This window comes from Meles meles, chromosome 4 (assembly GCF_922984935.1).
Source record: "Meles meles chromosome 4, mMelMel3.1 paternal haplotype, whole genome shotgun sequence".
NCBI lineage: Eukaryota > Metazoa > Chordata > Mammalia > Carnivora > Mustelidae > Meles > Meles meles.
The window spans coordinates 59,998,754-60,021,349 of NC_060069.1; the positions used below are offsets into that span (position 1 = coordinate 59,998,754).

Genomic DNA, 22,596 nt, shown 5'->3' on the forward strand with positions numbered 1-22,596 from the left:
AAATAAGTAAAGGCATATTCTGCCATATAATGGTTAAACTGTGGAAAACCAAATCAACTCATCTTTAAAATAAACCAAGATTACCTTCAAAGAAGCAGCAATTAGACTGAGAGCCAATTTTTATTTTTATTTTTAATGATTTCATCTATCTATCTATCAGAGAGATAGAGAGCTCACAAGCAGACAGAGTGGCAGGCAGAGGTGGAGACAGAAGCAGGCTCCCTGCTGAGCAAGGAGTCAATTCCAGGATCCTGGGATCATGACCTGAGCTGGATGCAGCAGCTTAACTGACTGAGCCATCCAGGCGTCCCCTGAGAGCCAATTTTTAATAGTAATAATGCTCACCAGAAAACAATGGAATATTTCTGAGGTGCATGAACAAAATACCAGCCAAGTTAGAATTTTATGTCCAGTGAATGTACTCTTCAAGTAATAATGTCTGCATAAACTTAGTGTGTCTATAGAATAAAATGGAAATAATATGTAAGTTGGAAAGATAATAAGTAGGAGTGAAGATGTTTTAATGTCCTTAAGTAGTCAAGATTGCAAGTTGTAATATCTAGGCTAAACCCTACAAGAATAGTAATGCAACTGATAACTTCCAAGAAAAAAAGGGGGATGGATGGGATTATAAAAATAATCCACTGAGGAAAGTGTTGTCTTTTCATAAGTGGACTTGGGCAAATGGCTATCTACATGAGAGAAAAAAAGAGAAACCCAGAAGCCAGACTCCTGTGTAAAAATCAATTCCACTCTAAATGTACTCTAAATGTGAAGAGATCGTATTCTAAATGTGGAAGGAGAAATAATAATGCTTCTAGAAGATAATTTAGGAGAGTGACTTTGTGAACTCAGGACAAGTAAAGACCTTTTAAACAGGACAACAAAATACCAGAAAAACAAATCAAACCAACCAACCGACCAAACAAAAAGATAACCCCCCAAAAAACCAACAACAAAAACCCACCCCAAAACCCCAACATCAAAACAACCACCACCACCTCCACAACAGCAAAAACAGATTGACAAAATTTGACTATATTGAAATTAGAAATTTCTTTCTTTCGAAGACATCTTTAAGGGAGTGAAAAGGCCATAGAATGAGAGAAGATATTTGCAACACATATAACCAACAGTAGTTCATATCTAGATATAAAAATTCCTACAATGAACATGAAGAAGAAACAATCTGATAGAAAAATGAACAAGGGAATGGGACAGAGATTGTATAAAAGAGGATATCCAGGGCGCCTGGGTGGCTCAGTGGGTTAAGTCTCTGCCTTCGGCTCAAGTCATGATCTCAGGGTTCTGGGATCCAGCCCCACATCAGGTTCTCTGCTCAGCAGGGAGCCTGCTTCCTCCTCTCTCTGCCTACTGTTCTGCCTACTTGTGATTTCTCCCTCTGTCAAATAAATAAATAAAATCTTTAAAAAAAAAAAAAGGAAGATATCCAGATGGCCAATAAATAAATGAAAAGGCAGTTGGCAACATTAGTCATCAGAATCCCAAGGAAGTATCACTACATTAGCTAAAATTAAAATTACAGATGTTACCAAGTGTTGGTAAGGATCTGAAACAATAAAAACTCTCATATCTTCAGGGTTGGTGGGAGTTTGGAGAAACATTTGATGTTATCTACGAAACTTTCAGATAGGTGTACCCTGTGATCTAGAGATTTCATTCCCAGGTTTTACCCAACAGAAGTGTGTGTGCTTGTGTTCCAAGAGCCTTTGTACAAGAGTATTCATGGCAGAATTATTAGCAGTAGCCCCAAACTACACATGGCTCAAAATGTCCATCAAAAGTAGCATGACTAAATAAACTGGCACATTCATACAATGGGATAAGATACAATAATGAAAATGAGTGAGCTACCACCAAGTGGAATGGCTGTAACAACCGTGTTATATGAAAGAAGCCAGACATGAAGGGAAATACTCTGTATAATTCCATTTACATAATGCTTAACAACCAGGCAAAATTAAATAATGTTTAAGGATATATGCTTAGGTGAAAACACTGCAAAGAAAAATACAAAAAAAAATAATTGCTGTATTGTCAGAATAGTTGTTATATTTGGCAGGATACAAAGCCTATAGTTATTTTAGGGGCATGAGGGGTATTTTTGTGGTGCAGGAAATGTTTTATTTCTCTACTCTCATGGTGATCTCTGTAATAAATGCTTGCACTGCACCCTCTTTCCTTTCTTGCATGTTTCTGTATGTGTGTTATAATTCACAGTTAAAAAACAAGGTCAGGGGGCAAATAAACCAAACAATGACCTAGTATCATGCTGACAGCAAACAGATACTGGTCCTAAATTTTTAACTGAGCCTGTCTTTGGAAGGTTCACTCCCTGTTTATAGCCTAAATAATGCATTCACAGGGCTGTGTAATAAAATATCAAAATGAGGAAATGGAAATTTGTTCTACTTTTGGATGCCTCTTCAACTTTGGTCAATTTCCAGTTCCAAGGAGATCTGAGAGTTTTATAGGCATTCACCATTACAGGTCAGCTTTGATTTAAAGAACTGACTTGAGGGAAGATCTTGAAAAACAAACATTGTGGGAGAGCTAAGCTTTATGTATTTGCAGAACAGGGTTAGGATTGGTATTATTTGTGGCTGTCACAAATGAAAGGAAATCAGAGCAGACATTTTCAAATGACAGTCTCTGAAATATTCATTACATTCAGTCCTCAGCGATACCTTCAAGGATTCTTTTAAGTTATCGTGACCAAAAGGCAAGATGGATTTTCTTATTTTGTGTCAATATATGACAAAGCAAATCGTATGCTCTATCATCTAATTTCCAAAGCACTGCATTTCTTCAATACCTGTAATATGTATCATTTAGGTGCTGATAATTGTGGTGAAAATTCATTTTTCCAAGAAAGAGTGGGGTTTATGAGGGTTGTATTTTAGTAATGAGAGCCAGTTGTCCTACTGGAGAGTAGCATCAGGTTCTCTTGGCATATCTAAATTGCTACCATGAACCAAAAGCTCAATATATTTAACTTAAAACTGATAATGGCAGGTAGGTTCTGTTGGCACTTACTGGTGATCCCAGACCTTGTAAACGCAAGTGTTATGTACAGCTTTCATACAATACACATTAGCTGAGCATCCATCCAGTGGATTTGAATATATCAATGCTGGAAAATTCAGCCTCTATGAATATGACTTATGTAACGAAAGAAACACAGACGCACATACACTATGACCATGACCTGTGCCAGGCACTGTGGTCTGCTCCACACCTTACATACATAGCCCTAATCCTCAGAATGACCTTGCAAAGATGTTAGGAGAAAAGGAAGCTGAAGCTCAGAGAGATCAAGTTACATCCCCAAGGACACAGAACTAAGTGACAGTGACTATGGGAAAGGAGAATATAGTTTTACTCTGGTGCTCTCAGGTATATGATGAATATTTGTGTTTTTTGTTTGTTTGCTTGTTTGTTTGTTTTTGGCTTGTATGACTTGGGCTAAGCTGCACCTTTGCTTTGAAAGACTCAGTCTATTTGTGTATGAATGATAGGGTGTTTACTCTTCTCTATGAAAGTAAAGGATAAATCTGCACTACCACAAAATGAGGGAATGATTTGTCTGCAACATGCACAGGAGATAAATGTCTCCCAGGCAAGAGTTAAATCGTTCTGTGAATGGGTGAAGCAGGGCCTGCTTCCTAATGGTATTTTCCTTTGAAATGTGGACACAGGGGATGTTCAGAGGGAGAAGGGCTGAGCTTGCTTGCTCTGTGGGGGTGACCGAAATGCAGTGTGCTTATGCCACACCCTACCTTCTGATTGATTTTCATGGTCTCTTCGGTGTGGTAGAGCAGGAGCTTTTCACCAGAAGAAGTCAGGTTAACGTACACCTGGAGGCAGGGGTACTGAGAGAGTTTCCAGCAGTCCGGACCACAGCTGAAGGAGCAGTTAAATGTTTCTGTGATGGACGCATTCACCAAGGTGCATTGAGACTCTTCGGTCCACACGCTGCAGAGAGAGGGGAGAGGAAACAGACCCAGATGCTAAGAACCAGGAAGGTGTCTATCAGAGGGGATCATCTGTGGGTTCCTTAACCTGAAGAATCTTTTCCAAATCTATCATACAATCTATTTGTTAGCATTTATGCTTTAAATAGAACAGCTTTAGGCAAACTATAATATAAACATGGATAAACTTTGCCTGGCACCTGAAAACTTTTCCAGTGACTTCAGTCAGACATACTTTAATGTCCAATGCTTGCTTTAAGTTAGGTTTTACCTCCTTCTCACATTTGCTGGTAGCATAAGGCATCTTTTATATCATAGCCTATAGTCACCCTGAGTTCTACCTTGTAAGCAGCTTTCTGCCACATGCCAGGCCTCACTTGCAATGTCTGCCCAGTTTGCAGGCAGTGAAGGTGTAAGGGAGAAGTGGGGGAAGATGGTAGAGGGGTGAAGGGGCTTGACTTCTAACTTGATAGACAGAAGGACTATGATGTATTTCTCCATAGTCTTTCTAATAAGGGAGAAAATATAACCCCATCCTTTTATTGTACCAAAAGCAATCACTTGTGGCATCTGTCTTTACCCTAATTGGTGCTTTATATACATTTCCAAAACTTTGCAAGTTGGGTATAAATTTTTTTTTTTTTTAAACGTGAGGGTCAGAGAAATCAGGAAACATGTAAAGGCACACAGCTAGTAAGTGATGGAAATGGTGATTCTACCTACTCCTGTATGTCTCTAAAGCCTAAGCTCCTTCCATGGTACTGTGTTGCCTCCCTTTGCACACAGTGGCAAAGAGGCCCTTTTGTGGAGATAATGGGTTCATGTCACTGCCCTGGGAACCTCTATTAGAAAGATTAAAAAAAAAAAAAAACAAATAAACCTCCAGCTGCTCATTGGTTAGTTTTTCATTCCAAAATGCTTATAATTTTAAGATCAAGGATAATATTTGTGATTAAGAAGTGACACACTAGCAATCAAAGTTTTACTTCTGGGTATAAGCTGATTACCATCATAATCAGAAAGCAGCACATTTTCTTCGCAGATTAATACCCCTTGCTTTTGCTGGACATGTGTTGACTTCCCTTTTCATGTCCAACTTCATGCCAGTGGCGGGATCCTAGCCCTTACCCCCTCTGGTGTGGCAAATTGTATTTTCCTAGGGTATGGATGGTCAGACTTTGCTTATACAAAAAGGAAAAAAGTCTTAGATGGTTCTTAGCAGATGTGAAGATCTGAAACTGGTTTTGGAATCAGTGAACACACAGGCCTCAGGCATCAGCGCTTTCATTGAGAAGGAGCACAGCTGAAGGCATCAGAGACACAGTGCGGAGCAGCCACAAATGGGAACGATGATGCCTTAATTTTAGCAAATCACTGTATTTCTGCTAGATTTTGCTTCTAAAATGAAAGTATTAATTTAGGTGGAGAAATGAATGCCACCAAATGGTTTGATTCTCTTTCAGACCGAAATCTCAAATTTTCATTTGAAAGGGCCTCGTTTCTTTAAGCTGAACCACTGTGAGACTTTCTCCATTAGTTACAGCAATGCCAGGCTCCCCTGTGCTCAGTGTCCAATTTATGGACAACAGTTAGCTAGAGAGGCTGTGGGGGATTTATCATGCAGCTTACTCAGGGGCAAATACACTTGCTCTTTCAGTATTTAATTGCCTCCCTATCTATTCAGTAAACCTAGAGCAAGTATTAAAATGAAAATGTTCAAGCTTGTTATTGTTAGAAGTTGACGGATAGCAGTCTTTCTCAGGCTTGGCAGCACATTAAGATCACGGGGTGGTGGGGGAGGGGGAACTTCGAAAGATGCTGATAACTGGGTCCCACTACAGACCATTAAATCTGATCTTCTGGGGTGATTGTGGGGGGTTCTGGGCATCGGTACTTTTTTAAAGTTTCCCAGAAAATGTAAATTTGTAGTTAAGAACCACCAGTGTGTGGGGTGATGAAAAGGGGTGTGGGCTAGAAAAGGAAAAATGGTAGAGAACAAGGTGTGAAGAGGCAAGAATAGGGACTCTGGAATGAGTGGGATGTGGGTTTGAATCTTATCTATGCCATATGCTATTTTGTGTGATATCAAGCAAATTATAACCATCTTGAGCCTCAGTTTGGCCATTTTTATAATGAGTATATTCATATCAAACTTCCATTATAAAGTATCCGTGAGCATTAAGCAAGTCATGCATGGAAAGTCCCTGCACATAGTAGGCAGCCTATACACAGAACTATTTTTATCATTATTATTTGATAATATTATTAAAAATATTATGTGCCAGGCACTGTACAATGTACTTATTAGGAAAGAAGGTGAGGAAGAGGAGCTTAGGGCTGATAAGCTATGGGAGAGGAAGGAGAAGGCGAAGACCAACGACCGTGTCCCAACCACCCAAAGGTATTACCTCTGCATGTATGAGCGCAGGAGTGTGATTCCCAGCAGAAAGTACATCATGATGGAGCAGACCATCATGGCCAGTCCCAGGAGAATGGCCCGGTCCTCTCCTGCTTTCAGTGCTGTGACAGTTTTCCTTTTGTCCAGGAGGTCGTGGTCCCTGATTTTTTGGTAAATATTTCTGAGGTTGAAAATAATACAGTCTTACATGAAGTTCACAGTTAATCAGCAGACCCCTAAAGAGTGGGTAAATCTCTGCTCATGCCTTCCTAAGGGCAGAGGGGCCTAGAGGAGCCCTCCAAACCTACCTGAATGCAATCAGATCCCAGCATGTGACCGACAGTTGCCTCCCAATACACATGTGTACGCAACAACCTTGAGCAGAAACAAGTCACCCTTCTTTATGTGGGGCCCATGTCTAATTGGAAATACTTTTTCCTTCTCTTAATCTAAAGAAAGCACTCCCTTCGACTCTTAAAATACTGCTTTAGATTTGCCATTTAACCTCCAGCTGGTCATCATTGATCTTTTTATACTCTCTGAATGCCTAATGGAGCATTAATTCAAATAAATGGCAGTAGACATCAGGAATCTATCAACTTAATACCTTATTTCCCTTCAGTAGTAATAGACAGAAGTTATTTTGGTTAACATTTTTCTCAAGCTTAGGGTTGCTTAGGGCTCTGTTGACTTGAGATTTATAAGCAATGTGAAAATGTGGAGTGGTGACCCAGTCTTTTTTTAATAGGTATAAACACTTGATTGAGTTCTGAAAAATATCATTCAGGACCAGACTCCATAACTTTGGATAGTTTTATTAGTATTTTCTTTTTTATTTTAGAGCAGAAACATAGGGTAAGAAAAAACATGAGATTGGACCAAACTGGCTCCTGATTTTGAAACCCAATTTCTCCACTTACTACCTGTGTGACCAATGCAAACTCCTGTCTTTCTGATTCCCAGTTTCCTGCAAAGTGGGAATAATGTTTAACTTCATTGTAATGATTAACTGAGACTTAAGTAAATTATCCAGGGAGATGACTGACATGAAGCATTTAACGAGTGCTGCCATTGGAAAATGGGGTGGGGTGGGCTAGAGCTCTATGATAGGAACATCAAAATATCCTAAAATTGCTACAATCTTCCAAAGAATTTGTAAACAACAGAATGGCAAAAAAATAAATAGTGTGGAGAACTTATGAGTGAAAGACTGGATCTGAAACAAGATCTGGAGAAGACAGAAAAGAAGTTGCTGGGGTGCTGGATGCTTGGAAAGATAAGTGAGAAGTGTGGGATTTGGTAAAACAGATGGCCAGGGAAGAGGCAGCTCAGACTCCTTTAATTTCTATTTTGAGAAGGGAGCTTTGGATTACAGGGGTCCAGGAGTAGGGGAGTTGATGACCTTATTTAGGGTCTGGGAATAGAGAGGAAGACAATTAGAAAGGTGAAAATGGAGGAAGAATCTCTTACACCCTTTTTTAAGCTTTAGGCAAGAAGCCAATATACACAAAGAATAACTTCAGATTTTCTTTTAAATTTTTATCACTAGTCATTCTTTATGCTTGGAAAAGAAACCAGAGTAAAATCCAGAATGGAAGTTTCAGGGGAAGGTAGAGAAGCCTGTTATTTGTACAATTGTGTGTATATTCAGGGCTTCTGTTCAGCTCTGTGCTCCGAGATGGCCTTCTTGATACTTGTGGTTTGCATGTCATTCTGGTTGGCTAGTTCATTCTGGGTTGGTTGTTAGATATTTTGATTCCCTGTAGAAGTGTGAGAAAATATATGGACTTAATAGATTTCCAGAAGGCTTTAAGGTATTTATTAATCTAATTATTAGAGTGTAAAATTAACCAATTAGCTTATTATTATTTAAAGTTCTCTTCATGAGGTAGTGTATACAAATCTACTGTTTCCTTGAAGAGTGGACCCATTGTAGCAGAAGAATCATCGCGAAATAGAAGCCATATTTCTGTGGTTGTGTTCTTCATAACTCCTCCTTTTCACTCCCTGCTGCTCATTATCCTCAGTGCCAGAAGTCCTGACAGCCCATATCTTCCATTATTCTCCAGCTGCCAAGCCCAATTCCTCTGACTAGCTGCTCTGCTCGCTTTTGACTTCCATAGATTGGCCACCACCCACCCTCTAAGTTTTTCTATTTGTTTCTTGAGATTTCCTTTGGAAAATGTAAGATTTATATCAAACCCTTTTTAACTTGACTCCTTATTAACTTGAACTAAAAAAAATCTGTACCCATTAGCTGCTAAAGCCAGTAGTAGGCAGGAAGAGATAGGCTCAGTCTTTGAGTGACTTCAAAGAGCTGTTGTAATGTGATGTTTCTAGGCTGTTATTTATCAAAATGTATTTAATTGTGATGGCTGCCTCTGAGATTTGCATTTCCTGCAGATGGAAGCCAGCAAAGGAAAGCAGCAGTCTCACAGTTCCAGAGGATTAGGCTGTCACTACACATCACTTGTGTCAGTCCATACCCATGAAAGATGCAGTGTAATCAGTCAGTTATGTCACCAGGACTAGAAGCATATAAAAAAGATTCAAATGAGCAATTAAAAAAATCACAATTTGAAAATGGTTAACAAATGTTCTTCATATGCTCTGAAATTTGTAGAGAAGAAGGAGAATGATTGGTTTTCACACAGGAAAAAAGGTATCTAGGAGATCAGGATACTACTCAGCAAAAAGAAAGTGGATGAGCGGGGCGGGCCGTACCCATGAAATTCATCAATAAATTATTATTGAATTAATAGATAAATTAAGGAATGAATGATATGGGAGAACAAAGAGCTCAGTTTAAGTCCACAAACTTATCTTGAGGGCTGATAGCCTTTAATTACTGGGTCCTTGCCCAAGACACACATGAAAATAAGTATCAACATAGGGTAGTGAATTTAATGATGGAGCAATTCACAGAGTGAGTACAAAGAGGAGTGATTTTTCCTGTAGCCTGAGAGAGCCGGACAGGAAGCAATAAGGCATTAGAGTTAGGGAAAGCTTCCTGGAGGTAATGCCTTAACCAGAATCTTCAAGATTAAATCAGAGTTAACCAAATGAGAAGGAGACTCAAGGGTATTTCAGACAGAAGGAATCACATGAATGAAGCGATGAAGATTTGCAACTGTATGGTGGCAATCAGAAACTACAAACATTTTTGCATTATGGGGATGAGTATGGGGCCAGGGAAATGGGCAGATGAGTTTGGAAGGTTTTGTAAGTCATTCATGAAGGGTTTGTAAGTCATTCTAAAGAGCTTGGCCTTTATCCTGTAGTTAAAAGGAAAGCTGTCAGTGACATAATCAGAACTGAGTTTCAGAATGATCACTCTGGCTGCAGTGTGGAGATTAGATGAGAAATGGAACAAGACAGATCAGAAAGAACTAGGAAATTTTTACTGTAGTGCTGACAGAGGATGATGAGGCCTGGATGTAGGATTGAGGTAGGATAGATGGAGAGAAAGGGATGTATGGAGAAATAAGTGGAGATAAAACTTTAGGGTTTGGTGATTGATAGAATGGAGAGGATGATGAGGAAGTCAGAGGGATGTAGTTGAGCTTTATGCCCAAGCACTTGGCTTGGATCACTTCAGAAATGGTAGAAAGTGTTAAAATCGGGATTCTCACATCCTTACTCTTTCAGGGTTTCCAAGAGGGGACATTTCCTACTCTGGTTAAGAAGGGAGAGGCCTTTGGTGCCTTTATAGCTTCTCTCCCTCACAAGCATAGTGTCCTGAGCTCAGGTAGAGGAGTGACTAATTTGATTGGTGAAATGGTCCAGAACCTGACCGTCAAGGGGCCAGGTCTATCTTTTGGGTGAGTTTGAATATCATTGTTCATGTATGGCACAATTTTTAAAAAATCCTTTTGGGCTTGTCTTTGTTCAGGCCGGGTATGCCTTGGCCTTCCTTTCTTCAGGTAGTAAGCCCCAATTGGAGAAGGCGGTGTTCACAGCCTGAGACTAAGTGGCTAGTCAGCTGGGCCCTTTCATGCCAAGCTGTCTTCAGTGCTATATTTCAGGCTTTGTACTAGGAAAGCTTGTACTTTGGGAGTTACTGTGCCACTGTTAACAGAGCTTGTATTTCATCTCCCTTGGTTCTTTGCATTTATTCTCTATAAATCTACCTGAGAGGGGGTAGGGAGGAACATAAGGGAATGAAGGCCAGAATGGTTCAATGAAGTAGAGGTCTCAGGAGGAAAAGTTTGGGATATGGCTATAAGTTCAGTTTTGAATAAGAGGGATGTCCAACAGTAGGTATAGAGCATGAATTTGGATTTATAAGTTTGATGCAGATCTAGCCTTGGTATGTTCCAGAAAAGCAGTATGTTTGAGCTCTGTTGAGGCAGTCTTGGCTTCATGGTGAACTATGAATCAATATGTTAGATATAAGTCAACATTTATAGATGGTGACAGCAACAAATAGTAGATATGTACAGTCTTTATTACATGTACAGGGAGCATTCTGTCCACATCTTTTTGGTGAATGGGAGTTACTAATAAATATATAAGCCAAATCCAAGTAAAACAAAGTTCTGATAATAAATCTACAAGGCAAATCCAAGTATAACAAAATATCTTGCATAGAAAATGATTTTCAATTTTCCAATAAAGCTTTTTTTCCCAAGCAATAGTTGGCACAATATAATTTTATTTTGAACTCCATATTTGGATAACTTCTTCTTCTTTTTTTTTTTTTAAGATTTATTCATTTATTTGACAGACAGAGATCACAAGTAGGCAGAGAGAGAGTGGGGGAAGCAGGCTCCCTGCTGAGCAGAGAGCCTGGTGCGGGGCTTGATCCCAGGACCCCAAGACCATGACCTGAGCTGAAAGCAGAGGCTTAACCCACTGAGCCACCCATGCACCCCTTGCGTAACTTCTTAAAGTTTTATATTAGGACTCAGCCTATAGTTCATAAACAAATTATTTATAAGATTATGTGATAACAAACAGTAAAGTGTGTAAGATTTTTCTCCTTAGTCTTCCCTATTTAAATTAAGGTTCCCTGGTCATTAACCTGCTGGCAAAAAAATACTCAGGTTAAGGCAGGGTAAAGGTTACTAATTCAAGATTCCCCTGGTCATTAGCCTGCTGGGGAAAAAAAAATATTCAGTTAAGGCAGGGTAAATGTTATTTATTAATTCATTTGTTTATTTTTCAATATTTTAAAGTCCTCATAAGATGAAACACTTAGTGCTGAGTTCTGGGGATACAAATGACTGAGACATCCTGAGGGGGCCTTGTGAGAAACCAATGCAACTAATTTGAGAGTAGAAAAGGGAAAGCAAGTCAATGTTCTGCGGCGATTTGCCAAAGGATTAGTTACTAAATAGCTAATTCACCAAGAACCAATTTGCTGAAGGATCATTTTGCTAAATGAATAGTTTGCCTACTTTATTACATTTACACACTTAACAAAGACTTATTTTAAGGAGTATTGTCTTAAGTATGGTAAATGAATATGAATACCTTTTTATGCGTGTTGTAAGACCACATTCAAAATTGGGGAGGCGAGGCGAACCATAAAAGACTATGGACTCTGAAAAACAACCTGAGGGTTTTGAAGGGTCAGGGGTGGGAGGTTGGGGCAACCTGAGGGTTTTGAAGGGTCAGGGGTGGGAGGCTGGGGGAACAGGTGGTGGGTAATGGGGAGGGCACGTTTTGCATGGAGCACTGGGTGTTGTGCAAAAAGAATGAATACTGTTACGCTGAAAAAATAAATAAAATGGAAAAAAAAATAAAAAAAATAAATTTTTCTCATGAATATACTCTTTTTAGCAGCATTGTAACATCTTTTCGATTTTTTTTTTCCAAAGCTAAGCTTTTTAGGGAGACTGAGTCTCTTTATAAATATATTCTTATGAATACATTCATAGATATATCTTTCTTAACTATGTGTGTGAATAGATATAATAAAATAGATATAGCTAGATATAGATAATAGATATAACAACAATTTAGTGTTTCATTTGGGAGAATCTCAGTTTATACTGATTTTTTTTTTTTCAAAACTTAGAGTCATTTGCTGTTTTCCTAATATTTTAACATCATTAAGATTCTTATGGCAAACTTTGGAGAACACTGTGGAGATTCTTCAAGAAATTAAGAATAGAGCTTCCCTATGACCCTGCAATTGCACTGCTGGGTATTTACCCCAAAGATACAGATGGAGTGAAAAGAAGAGCCATCTGTACTCCAATGTTTATTGCAGCAATGGCCATGGTCGCCAAACTGTGGAAAGAACCAAGATGCCCTTCAACGGATGAATGGATAAGGAAGATGTGGTTCATATACACGATGGAGTATTATGCCTCCATCAGAAAGGATGAATACCCAACTTTTGTAGCAACATGGACGGGACTGGAAGAGATAATGCTGAGCGAAATAAGTCAAGCAGAGAGAGTCAAGTATCATAAGGTCTCACTTATTTGTGGAGCATAACAAAGAACACGGAGGACATGGGGATATGGAGAGGAGAGGGAGTTGAGGGAAACTGGAAGGGGAGATGAACCATGAGAGACTATGGACTCTGAAAAACAACCAGAAGGTTTTGAAGGGGCGGGGCGGGGGGGGGTGGTTGAGGAACCAGGTGGTGGGTAATAGGGAGGGCACGTACTGCATGGAGCACTGGATGTGGTGCAAAACCAAGGAACACTGTTACCCTGAAAATAAACAAACAAACAAACAAAAAGATTCTTATGGCAAATTTCATACTGACTAATTTGATAGATTTGTCAACTTTATCAATTAACCACAGTTTGTTTGTTTGAATAATTCATAAGGTACTGGTAATTAATTTTGGGCAAGAATTTTAAGAGTTTTTTGAAGATTCTGTGAAGTTTCATTTGAAACAGTTTTTTTTTTGTTTGTTTGTTTTTTTGTCCTTGTAACATCATCTTACAAAATGTTTAATTTGTTTCTGCTCTGTTTCTGCTATTGTAACAGGAGGGATCTGGGTAGGAATGGTGGGACTCTCTGCTGGGAGAAAGTTGAAGTTGAACTATGCATAATGCACAATTTGTCAACCTGCTAACCCATAGAACTATGTAGGGTTACAATGATCTTATTGAATTTCTGGCACATAGCTAAGTTTGAGAAATTCATGGAAATAATTGATGGGCAATTTCTATTTTTATTTTTTTATTTGATTTTTTGGTAGAGTGGCTTCAGGCAAATTGTCTATCACTGTGTTGGTTATTCCTTGAACTGGGCATTCAGTAGATGAGTGGTAGTAAACTGCCCCAGGGCTATGCTTTATAATCAGGACAGTGGTGTAGAAGTGTGCCAGTGAAGGAAGGCTTTAACTTGATTTCAGCAGTAATGATTAAAGGTCCTATAATAGACTGATTAAAGGTCCTATAATAGACTAAAGTGAGGTTTTGATGAGCAAACAATTGAGAAAGAGAAGAGTATCCAGGCAGAATGTAAGAGATTAGGAGTAGTTGAGTTTGGTTGGATTCTAGGATCTGGTGGGTGGGGGAGGCTGGCGGCAAGCTGGTCAGATATGCAGGGGGCCAGAGATAAAAGGATCTTGTGTGTCTTCTAAGTTAGAAGAACCATTAAAAGAATTTAAGGAATGAAATGATATAATTACATTTGTATTTTAGAAAGATCACTCATATTAATGTGGCTGGTGGTTTAAAAAGTTTATGTCTGGAGGTAGAGGGTGTTTCGGGTGTTCCATAAGAGGAGTGGAAAAAAAGGAGTGGCAGAGGAGATGAAAATTTAGATCTAAGCACCATTTGTGTCCAGAATAAGTAACACTGTGGGTTTTGATAAGATTCTTTCACCAGAGAAACAAAAGACAACAAAAGTGCTAGAACACAGAGAGGGCAGGAAGATAGGTCCAGAGCTGTGAGAGGGGTGAGAAGGCCTGGTGGGTGTGGAAAAGAGAAGTAGGGATGATATGAATAAAAGTAAAGAATTCTGTATATCTGAAGTTACTTGGGGGAGATGCTTCAGAAACTCATACATGATACTTAATATACCGAATATTTATATTTCTGTTCTTTTGGTCTAATGAATACTGAGCTGCTTAGGAGTTAAAGCCAGACCATATTCATCATTGTAGTCTCTCCATTCTCTTGTATTTATTAGGGTCACAGACTATGTTCCTTTTATGAGGCTAGAAATGGTTACAACATGCCTAGTTTGTGAGGTAGCCAGCATAAGGAGGCTAAATGGCTGATTGAAACTAAATCAGAGACCCATGGCTAGAACAGGCTCCTGGCTTTTTTTCCTATCAGTGCCCATTGGACTCTACCACCAACAAATGTAATATTCTTTCCAGAAAAACTTCAAGCTTTCCACGCACTGTGAGCTTTCATTTCCAGACTTCAAGGAAAAGAGTCTTCTGTTAGATCCTATGGGGGTAAGTGTGTGGGGCAGTGGATTGCTGAGTGACAGTTGAACTGAAATGAGCAGAGTTGCTATATATTTCTGCTTCAGGAACACTAAACTAGCTATCTCACATGGCAGAGCTGGGAGTGGCATTGATTAAAACAGCCATTGTTCTGCCTTTTGTCCACCAAACCCTTCCATGTTTTTGAGATGGCTTCTTCATATGTGTATCCTTTTCTATTTAGTTCCAGGTTTTGTGTTTTTCCCTTGAGCTAGGAGATGTATTTTTATGCAGTCCATTTTGATTAATTAAATTATTATTCTGTTTCCAATCTTTTAAAGTATACATTCCATTAGGGGAAATATGCTTTGAGTTTGGGAACAAATGACAGTCACATTTAATATAGTAATTAATATGATATGTTTTGTCCATGAATCTAACGTTATTGTGAACTTACTAATTGACAGGACTTCCCAGGAAGTCTTATAAGATTATTTTATGAATAATAGACAAAAGATGAAAGCAAAATTATGGAAACAAAACAAAGAGTTATTTGTTTTCAGTTCTGCCTTCAACTTATCAAATCATGCAATTTCCCAGTGATAACTTAATTTTTAATTCTTATTTATTTTTTACCTGATCTCTTAGCGTATTTGAAGTCCTCAGTGAAAAATATAGATGGAAAGGGAAAATTGTGTGAATCATTAGGTAAGTTAGGGTATCCTTATAACCTAAAGCACCTTTGAGAAGTATTGCCTTTATATTGACCACATTATTTGGCTCTAGTGCAATAATGTTATAAAAATAAGTAACAAAAAATTACTAGAATAGCTCTATATATGGCAATAAAAATCAAGTTCCAAAGAACTCAAGGGTCATAGACTAAAATATGATAAATTAGGATCTATTTAGGGCTAAATGATAATAAAAACACTATAGAGTGACCAATGGGAGGTGACTAAAGCAGTACCTAGTTAGACATGCATAATATTAAATGCTTATATTAGAAAATAAAGAGGCCTAAAAGTTAATATTCTAGACATCTAACTTAGGGAGTTATAAAAAGATTCAGAGAATGTATTAAAAGAAAATATAAGAGGGAAATAATAAATAATAGATGAGTTATATTAAAGCAACAATGAACTCAAAATTAATTTTTTGAAAGAACTAATGAAAAAAATCTCTGACAAGACTGATCAAGAATATAAAAGAGAAGGGCCAAACAGATATTAATAATTAAAAAAACAAATATATACAGCATGGATTAGAAAAATAATGGAAGGTATTTAAAGCAACTTTATATCAAGACATTTGAAAACTCTGAAATACATAATTTATTGAAATATAGAGCAAATTCTTACAAATATATAACTTACTGAAACTGATTCAGAAATAAGTAGAAAATCTAAATAGTTCTAAAAATATTAAAAATAGAATAATAAATTTAAAATATCCTTATAATGGAAATACCAGGTTCTGATATTTTATAAGTGAGTTCTACCCATATTATACAAATCATTCTGGAGTATAGAAAAAGTTGGAACGCTATCCAACCTATTTATGAGGTTAGCAAATTTTGATCCTAAAAGCAAATCAGACAACACAAAAAGGAGAATTATGGACCAATTTCATTCATAAACATAAATGCAAAAATTTAAAAAACAAGTTGGCTTACTAAATCTAGCAATACATAAAAGTGAAAACACATCATGGTCAATTTGGGGCTATCCCAGAAATATAATGTTGGTCATCATTTGAGTATCTATTAATGTTATATATTATATAAATATATTAAAGCGTTACCATGATATGAAGAGAAACATATTTGATAATACTTAACATCCATTCTTTTTTTTTAAATTTAATTAATTAATTTATTTTTTTCAGCATAGCAGTATTCATTGTTTTTGCACAACACGCAGTGCTCCATGCAATACGTGCCCTCCCTATTACCCATCACCTGGTTCCCCAACCTCCGACCCCCGCCCCTTCAAAATCCTCAGGTTGTTTTTCAGAGTCCATAGTCTCTTATGGTTCGCCTCCCCTTCCAATTTCCCTCAACTTCCTCTCCTCTCCATCTCCCAATGTCCTCCATGTCATTTACTTAACATCCATTCTTGATGAAAACTCTTAGTGAATTAAAAATAGATAAGAGGGGCGCCTGGGTGGCTCAGTGGGTTAAGCCTCCGCCTTCAGCTCAGGTCATGCTCTCAGGGTCCTGGGATCAAGCCCCGCATTGGGCTTTCTGCTCAGCAGGGAGACTGCTTCCCTCTCTCTTTCTGCCTGACTCTCTGCCTACTTGTGATCTCTCTCTGTCAAATAAAAAATAAATAAATAAATAAATAAATAAATAAATAAATAAATAAATAAAATAGATAGGAACATTCTTAATGTGATGAATAATATAGGGGAAATACCTATAGTAAACCTGATACTTAATGGTGAAATGTTTAAAGGACCCACTTTATGAACAGGAATGAAGCAAAGATGTTACACTATTATCTGTTTTATTTAATATATGGCATAGCATAATATGGCAAGAAAAATAAATGGTTTATTTATTGATAAAAAAGAAATAAAAATATATTATTCACTAATGATATGACTATGAAGAAAATACAAAAGAATATAGATAAATTGTTAAAATTAATCAGAAAATTAGCATAGTTGAAATGAAAGTTGATATATCATTTCCCTTTCCATGTGCCTGTAAAAGTAGAAAATATAATTTGAATATTAAAAAATTGGTACTTGGAGTACTTAGGAATAAATCTAATGAAATATGTACAAATTCTTTTTAGAGAAATTATAAAACTTTATTGGGAGACATTGGGGAAGATACATCAATGTAGAGATTAATTATATTCAGAGAAAGACCTGATACATAAAGATGCAAATTTCCCATAAGATGATTAACAAATTTCATAAAATTCCAGTAAAATTTCAAGAAATTCAATAACAATTTCAAGCAGAGTAGGTATAACTTGACAAGCTGGCTCTAAGATTTATATGGAAGTACAAATATCTAAGGATAGCAAATACACTCCTGAATACAAATGACCAGGTGGGTGACTTGTCCTATTGGGTGGCAAGGTTATCACAATGATAAAGTTTGTAAACTCAAGTGTGGTGTCTGTCTGAGGTAGGCAAATCTGACCAGTGAAACAAAGTGGATATTCAGAAGCATACCCATGTATATGTGGAAATCTCATATATAACACATATGTGCTTTTGAGATGATTGGGGAAAGGATATCTCTTCTAATAAAAGGTGCTGGGCCAACTGGTTACCCACAGAGGAAAAAAGAATTGGATGCCCACTTCACAAAACTTAAAAGTCAACTTCACATGATTAAAGATCTAATTGTGAAAGGCAAACCTACAAAATGTTAAAGGGACTATGAACTTGGAGTAGGAAGTGATTTCAAAATGTTCAAAAATTGCTAACTTAGAACACATTAAAATAAGAACATATGTTTATGAAAAGGCATCATAAAGAAAGTGAAAGCAAGTATCAAACTGGAGAAGCTATTTGTGTACAATAAACAGACAAAGGGTTAATATAAATATAAATTTTTACAAAGAATTCCTACAAATCAGTAAGAAAAAGCCAAAAATATCCAGTAGAAAAATTGACTACATATCTGAACAGGCACTTCACAGAAAAGAAGGGAAATAGGCTGCCTTTTTAAAAAAATTAAATTAAATTAAATTTTTTTTCAGTGTTCCAAAATTCATTGTTTATGCACCACACCCAGTGCTCCACGCAATATGAGCCCTCCACAACACCCACCACCAGGCTCACCCAACCCCCCATCCACCTCCTCTTTGAAACCCTCAGTTTGTTTCCCAGAGTCCATAGTCTCTCATGGTTTGTCTCCTACTCTGATTTACCCAACTCACTTCTCCTCATCTGAGAAAAGGGAGTTGAAAGCACAGTGCCCCCTCAATGAATGAAAATTAAAAATCTGAAAACCCTAGGTGAGGTTGTAGAACTATGAAATCACATTAAAGGCTGCTTTGGGAAGCAATGGCATTACCTGGTAGAGTGGAAGCCGTGCAGACTTTTGAATCAAGTATTTCTAAATTAGGTACATATCCTAAGAAATATTTGTACAAAGTATGCAAGGAGATTCGGGCAAGAGGGATTCTAGCAGTATTGCTGGTCCAAAAAGAACTAGAAATGATGCACATGTCTATCAGCAATACCCTGGATGAGTAAATGGTACTGTATTTATATAATTGCATACTATGCAGCAGAGAAAAGGAGCTATAGCTACTCACAGCAGCACTGATAGAGGATAGAAACATAATGTTTGGTGAAAAAAGTCAGGAGCAGAATAATCCATAAGCCATGATTCCATTTGTATAAACTCTCCAAACATTCAGAAATAAACAATATATTGCTTGAAGATTCCAATGTGATAAACGCATGAAGAAAAAGCAAGAGAATGATAAACAGAAAATTCAGGAAGGTGGTTATCTCTGGATAGGGGCTGGGACAGGGAAAATGGTGCTGTTAGGGAAGTGTCCTCAAGGGCTTAAAAAATTCTGATTTTTTTTTTTTTTAGCTTTAATGAAGGTGCTCAGATGCTTATTGTATCATCATCCTTTGTGTGTTAACATGATAAAAATTCCTTTATACCAGGTCACTATTAATAGAAACCATCCAAAGAATATTTGATAAAAACTCAGCTGTAATGTCCTTAGCTGATAAATTCTCTCCTCTTTAAATTCTGAATTAGTTACTGTTGATGTTATTTTATTTTGCCGCCTGCAATTTAGGGATTAAACTAAGCTCGCCTTACAAGTTTGTTCAGAGATGAAAAAGTATTCTTTCATACTGCTCGTTTGTGGAATGGAGGATAAGGATAGAAATCAGTGTTTTGTGCATAAATATAGAAGATGATCAGAACAAGTACTGCTGTTGAATTCAACGGATGAAAAAAATGCAAAATTGATTTCAACATCCCTTGAGCCATCAGACATTTGGTTTCAGAATTTCTGGTGGACTTTACCTTCCACAGGTTTCCTCTGCCTGTATGTAAGCTACTTCCTGATATTCTATCTTTTGAGAAATCCCAGGGAAGACAATATCTTGACAAGTTTGATTGTGGTCTCAAGAAGAGGTGGTGTGGAGGGGAGCTGGGGATTTTTGGCTGCCTGGTCTCTGCGATTGCTGTTGGAACACAGCTGGAAAAGTCAGATACACAGAGGCCAGTGAAGGTGGAATAATTACTAGCAGTTCTGAGCAGTGCTGCCAGAGAACCTAGTCAATTTATTTCCAAATAATTAACTTGAGGACCTTAATTATCTAGACTCATTATCAGGCATCATCACCTTCATTATCACCATGATTACTGCTACTAAGAGCATCTTAATCACTTTCAAAATCTGAGTCCTGTCCTACAAGAGTCTATGAATTAGGCAGTGAAGATGAAGGTGTGGTCAAGGGAGAGGTACAGACGGATGGATGAACCATCAAACTAAGGAACTGGCTTGGTAGCAGATTCAGTTGCTGTATTCATTGGCTGTTTACTTATTTATATACTTAATTAAATTAAATACTTAATTTACTTTATATACTTTAATATTAATATAAATTACTTTATATACTTAATTAAATACTTAATATACTTAATTAAATTATTCAGTGAGAATAAATAGAAGGTGAAATAAATCACACTTCATCAGTTCTGATGAAGCCTTCAAAACCTCAGACAGGCTAACCATTGAAAGTCACAATATTGCTATAGGCAACAAAATTTCTGCCATTTTTCATCATCACTATCGGTGAGTTTTTTTCTTTTACTTGGGAAATGAGATTACATGCAAAATATGGAATTTTCAAATGACAATACCAAGTTTTAGTCTTATAGTAAGATCTTGCTGAAAGAGAATCCACTTACTTGTCTTGAAAGCAAATGAAAAATAACTTGATTAAGCATTGAGAAAAACCATGTGGAAAACTTGGGATGAGCAAAGATAGGGAATTTTCAGTTGATCTTCTTGTGTTGTGATGAGCATTAAGACTTTGTTTGAATGCTAGTTGCCTTCTGGGCTGTAATTTTACTAAAATACCATATCATTATTTTTCCCATAATTAAGATAGTATAACACATTTACAAAGAATTTGGAAAATGAAGAAGTGATAAGCATGTTTTTCCTTCCAGGCTTTATATATATGTATACACACACACACATACACATACATACACACACACACACACATATATGTGTGTGTATATATATATGTGGCTGCAATCATAGTTTGTACATAATTTTTCAACTTGATTTTTCATTTAGTATTATGTCAAAGCATTTTTAAGTGTTAAGTGATATATTACATTTCATGATTTATTTAACAGAGTTTCTATTATGAATACTAAAGTCGCTTCTAAGCTTTTTGCTATAATACATTGTTATTGCGGGGAATAATTTTGCTTTCAGAAATTTTCAAAGGGCTTCCTCTGTAGGGTAATATGGACTTTAAAAGGAAAAATAAAAGTACCAGTTCTGAAAACTGGTAAACCTCCCTCAGGTCCTTCCTGAGTCCAGCACCATTTATCAAGCCTGGTTTCCATCTGATCTGCAGGCAGGGGAGCCTTGCTTAAGTTGCAATGTGCTGGTATAGACAGTGGTGTTTTAACCTTCACCAAATGCAAGTAAGAGTATAAGGACAATGAGAAAAGAGAGAAGCAGAAGGAAACAACTGGAGAGAAAATGAATGTTTAAAAATGGCCAGAGAATTTTATGAATGCATTTATTCCCTAAACCCAGGTTGGGGGGCGGGACTGTGTAATCATCATTTTGTCTTTTATGAACATTGGCCTTTGCCTTTCAACCTTTCTTCTCATTCTTCCATTCCTCCCTTACCTCAAGCTATTCTTCTAAGGACTTTGAGGGCTCCACGGACTTGTCCATCTTCTTTTCATCTTTGCATAATTTTGGGTTTCCTTCCCTGCTATATGTCCTTGAAATGCAATTTTCATCATTTGGTTCAGTATTTACTGAGCATTTACTGTGTGTGGGTACAGTGGTGGTGCTGGAAATTCAATGGAGAGTAAACCACAAAGTCTGTGCTGGTCAAGACAATGGTGGGAGGCTGTGATGGAATGGATATTTGAAAGCAGAGCTGGAGCTAGTCAAGTGATGAGTGGGTGTGGATGTGCATGGGTGAAGGGCATTTCTGACCAGGAGCAGCCTTTGCAAAACTGCACAGAGTGTGCTAGGTTCTGAGGAAGGCCAAAGTGTCCAAAAGCCTACTCCCTCAGTGTACAGCCCACCCCACATTAGCACTTGTAAAACATAAAGCTCCGTTGCCTCAGGCTTTCATACTGGCATGCTGTCTGTGTAGTCAGGTTAAATGATTCTGAAAAGCCACCCAAATCCCTGTGATTTACCTTTTCTCATCATGTCTGTAAGATGAAGAGCTCCGGCCACTGGTCCATATAAACATCTTAGAGGATGTTGGTCCAGGGGCTTCTTTCCTTATGGTGGAAGTCCTGGAGGAATGGCGGAAAGACCTAGAAGGGGAATACACTGAAGTTAAACACATTACCTTAAGTTTGGGAACTTTGTATCAACAGCAACCAATAGCTTCAGTGGATTGACTCTTAAATCAGGCCAGGTTTCTGTTGTTCAACCCTGGGTGTGCATTAAATTCAACTGGGAATCCTTTAAAAACATGGAAGCCCAGTCCCTTCCTCAGGAATGTGCATTCAATTTTCAAAAGGTTCCTCATTGTTTCTTTCTTTCTTCTTCTTCTTTTTAAATTTTTATTTACTTTTAAGATTTCTTTTCAGTGTTCCAGATGCATGGCTAGGGTTGAGAGTCACCACAGTGAGGGGACATGGC

The 22,596-nt window shown here is 37.6% G+C and overlaps 1 protein-coding gene across 1 annotated transcript in view; it reads right to left on the reverse strand.

Moving 5' to 3' along the window:
- The window catches only part of KCNMB2 (potassium calcium-activated channel subfamily M regulatory beta subunit 2), a 32,968-nt gene extending 10,755 nt beyond the window's left edge, over positions 1-22,213 (reverse strand). Inside the window, exons 1-3 of the mRNA XM_046003221.1 lie at positions 22,143-22,213; positions 6,404-6,574; positions 3,801-3,996 (exon numbers count right to left, since the gene is read on the reverse strand). Of these exons, the coding sequence (XP_045859177.1) occupies positions 3,801-3,996; positions 6,404-6,574; positions 22,143-22,198 (423 nt within the window). The 5' untranslated portion in view covers positions 22,199-22,213. The remainder of the gene's footprint in view (positions 1-3,800; positions 3,997-6,403; positions 6,575-22,142) is intronic.
- Between the last annotated feature and the right edge of the window lie 383 nt (positions 22,214-22,596).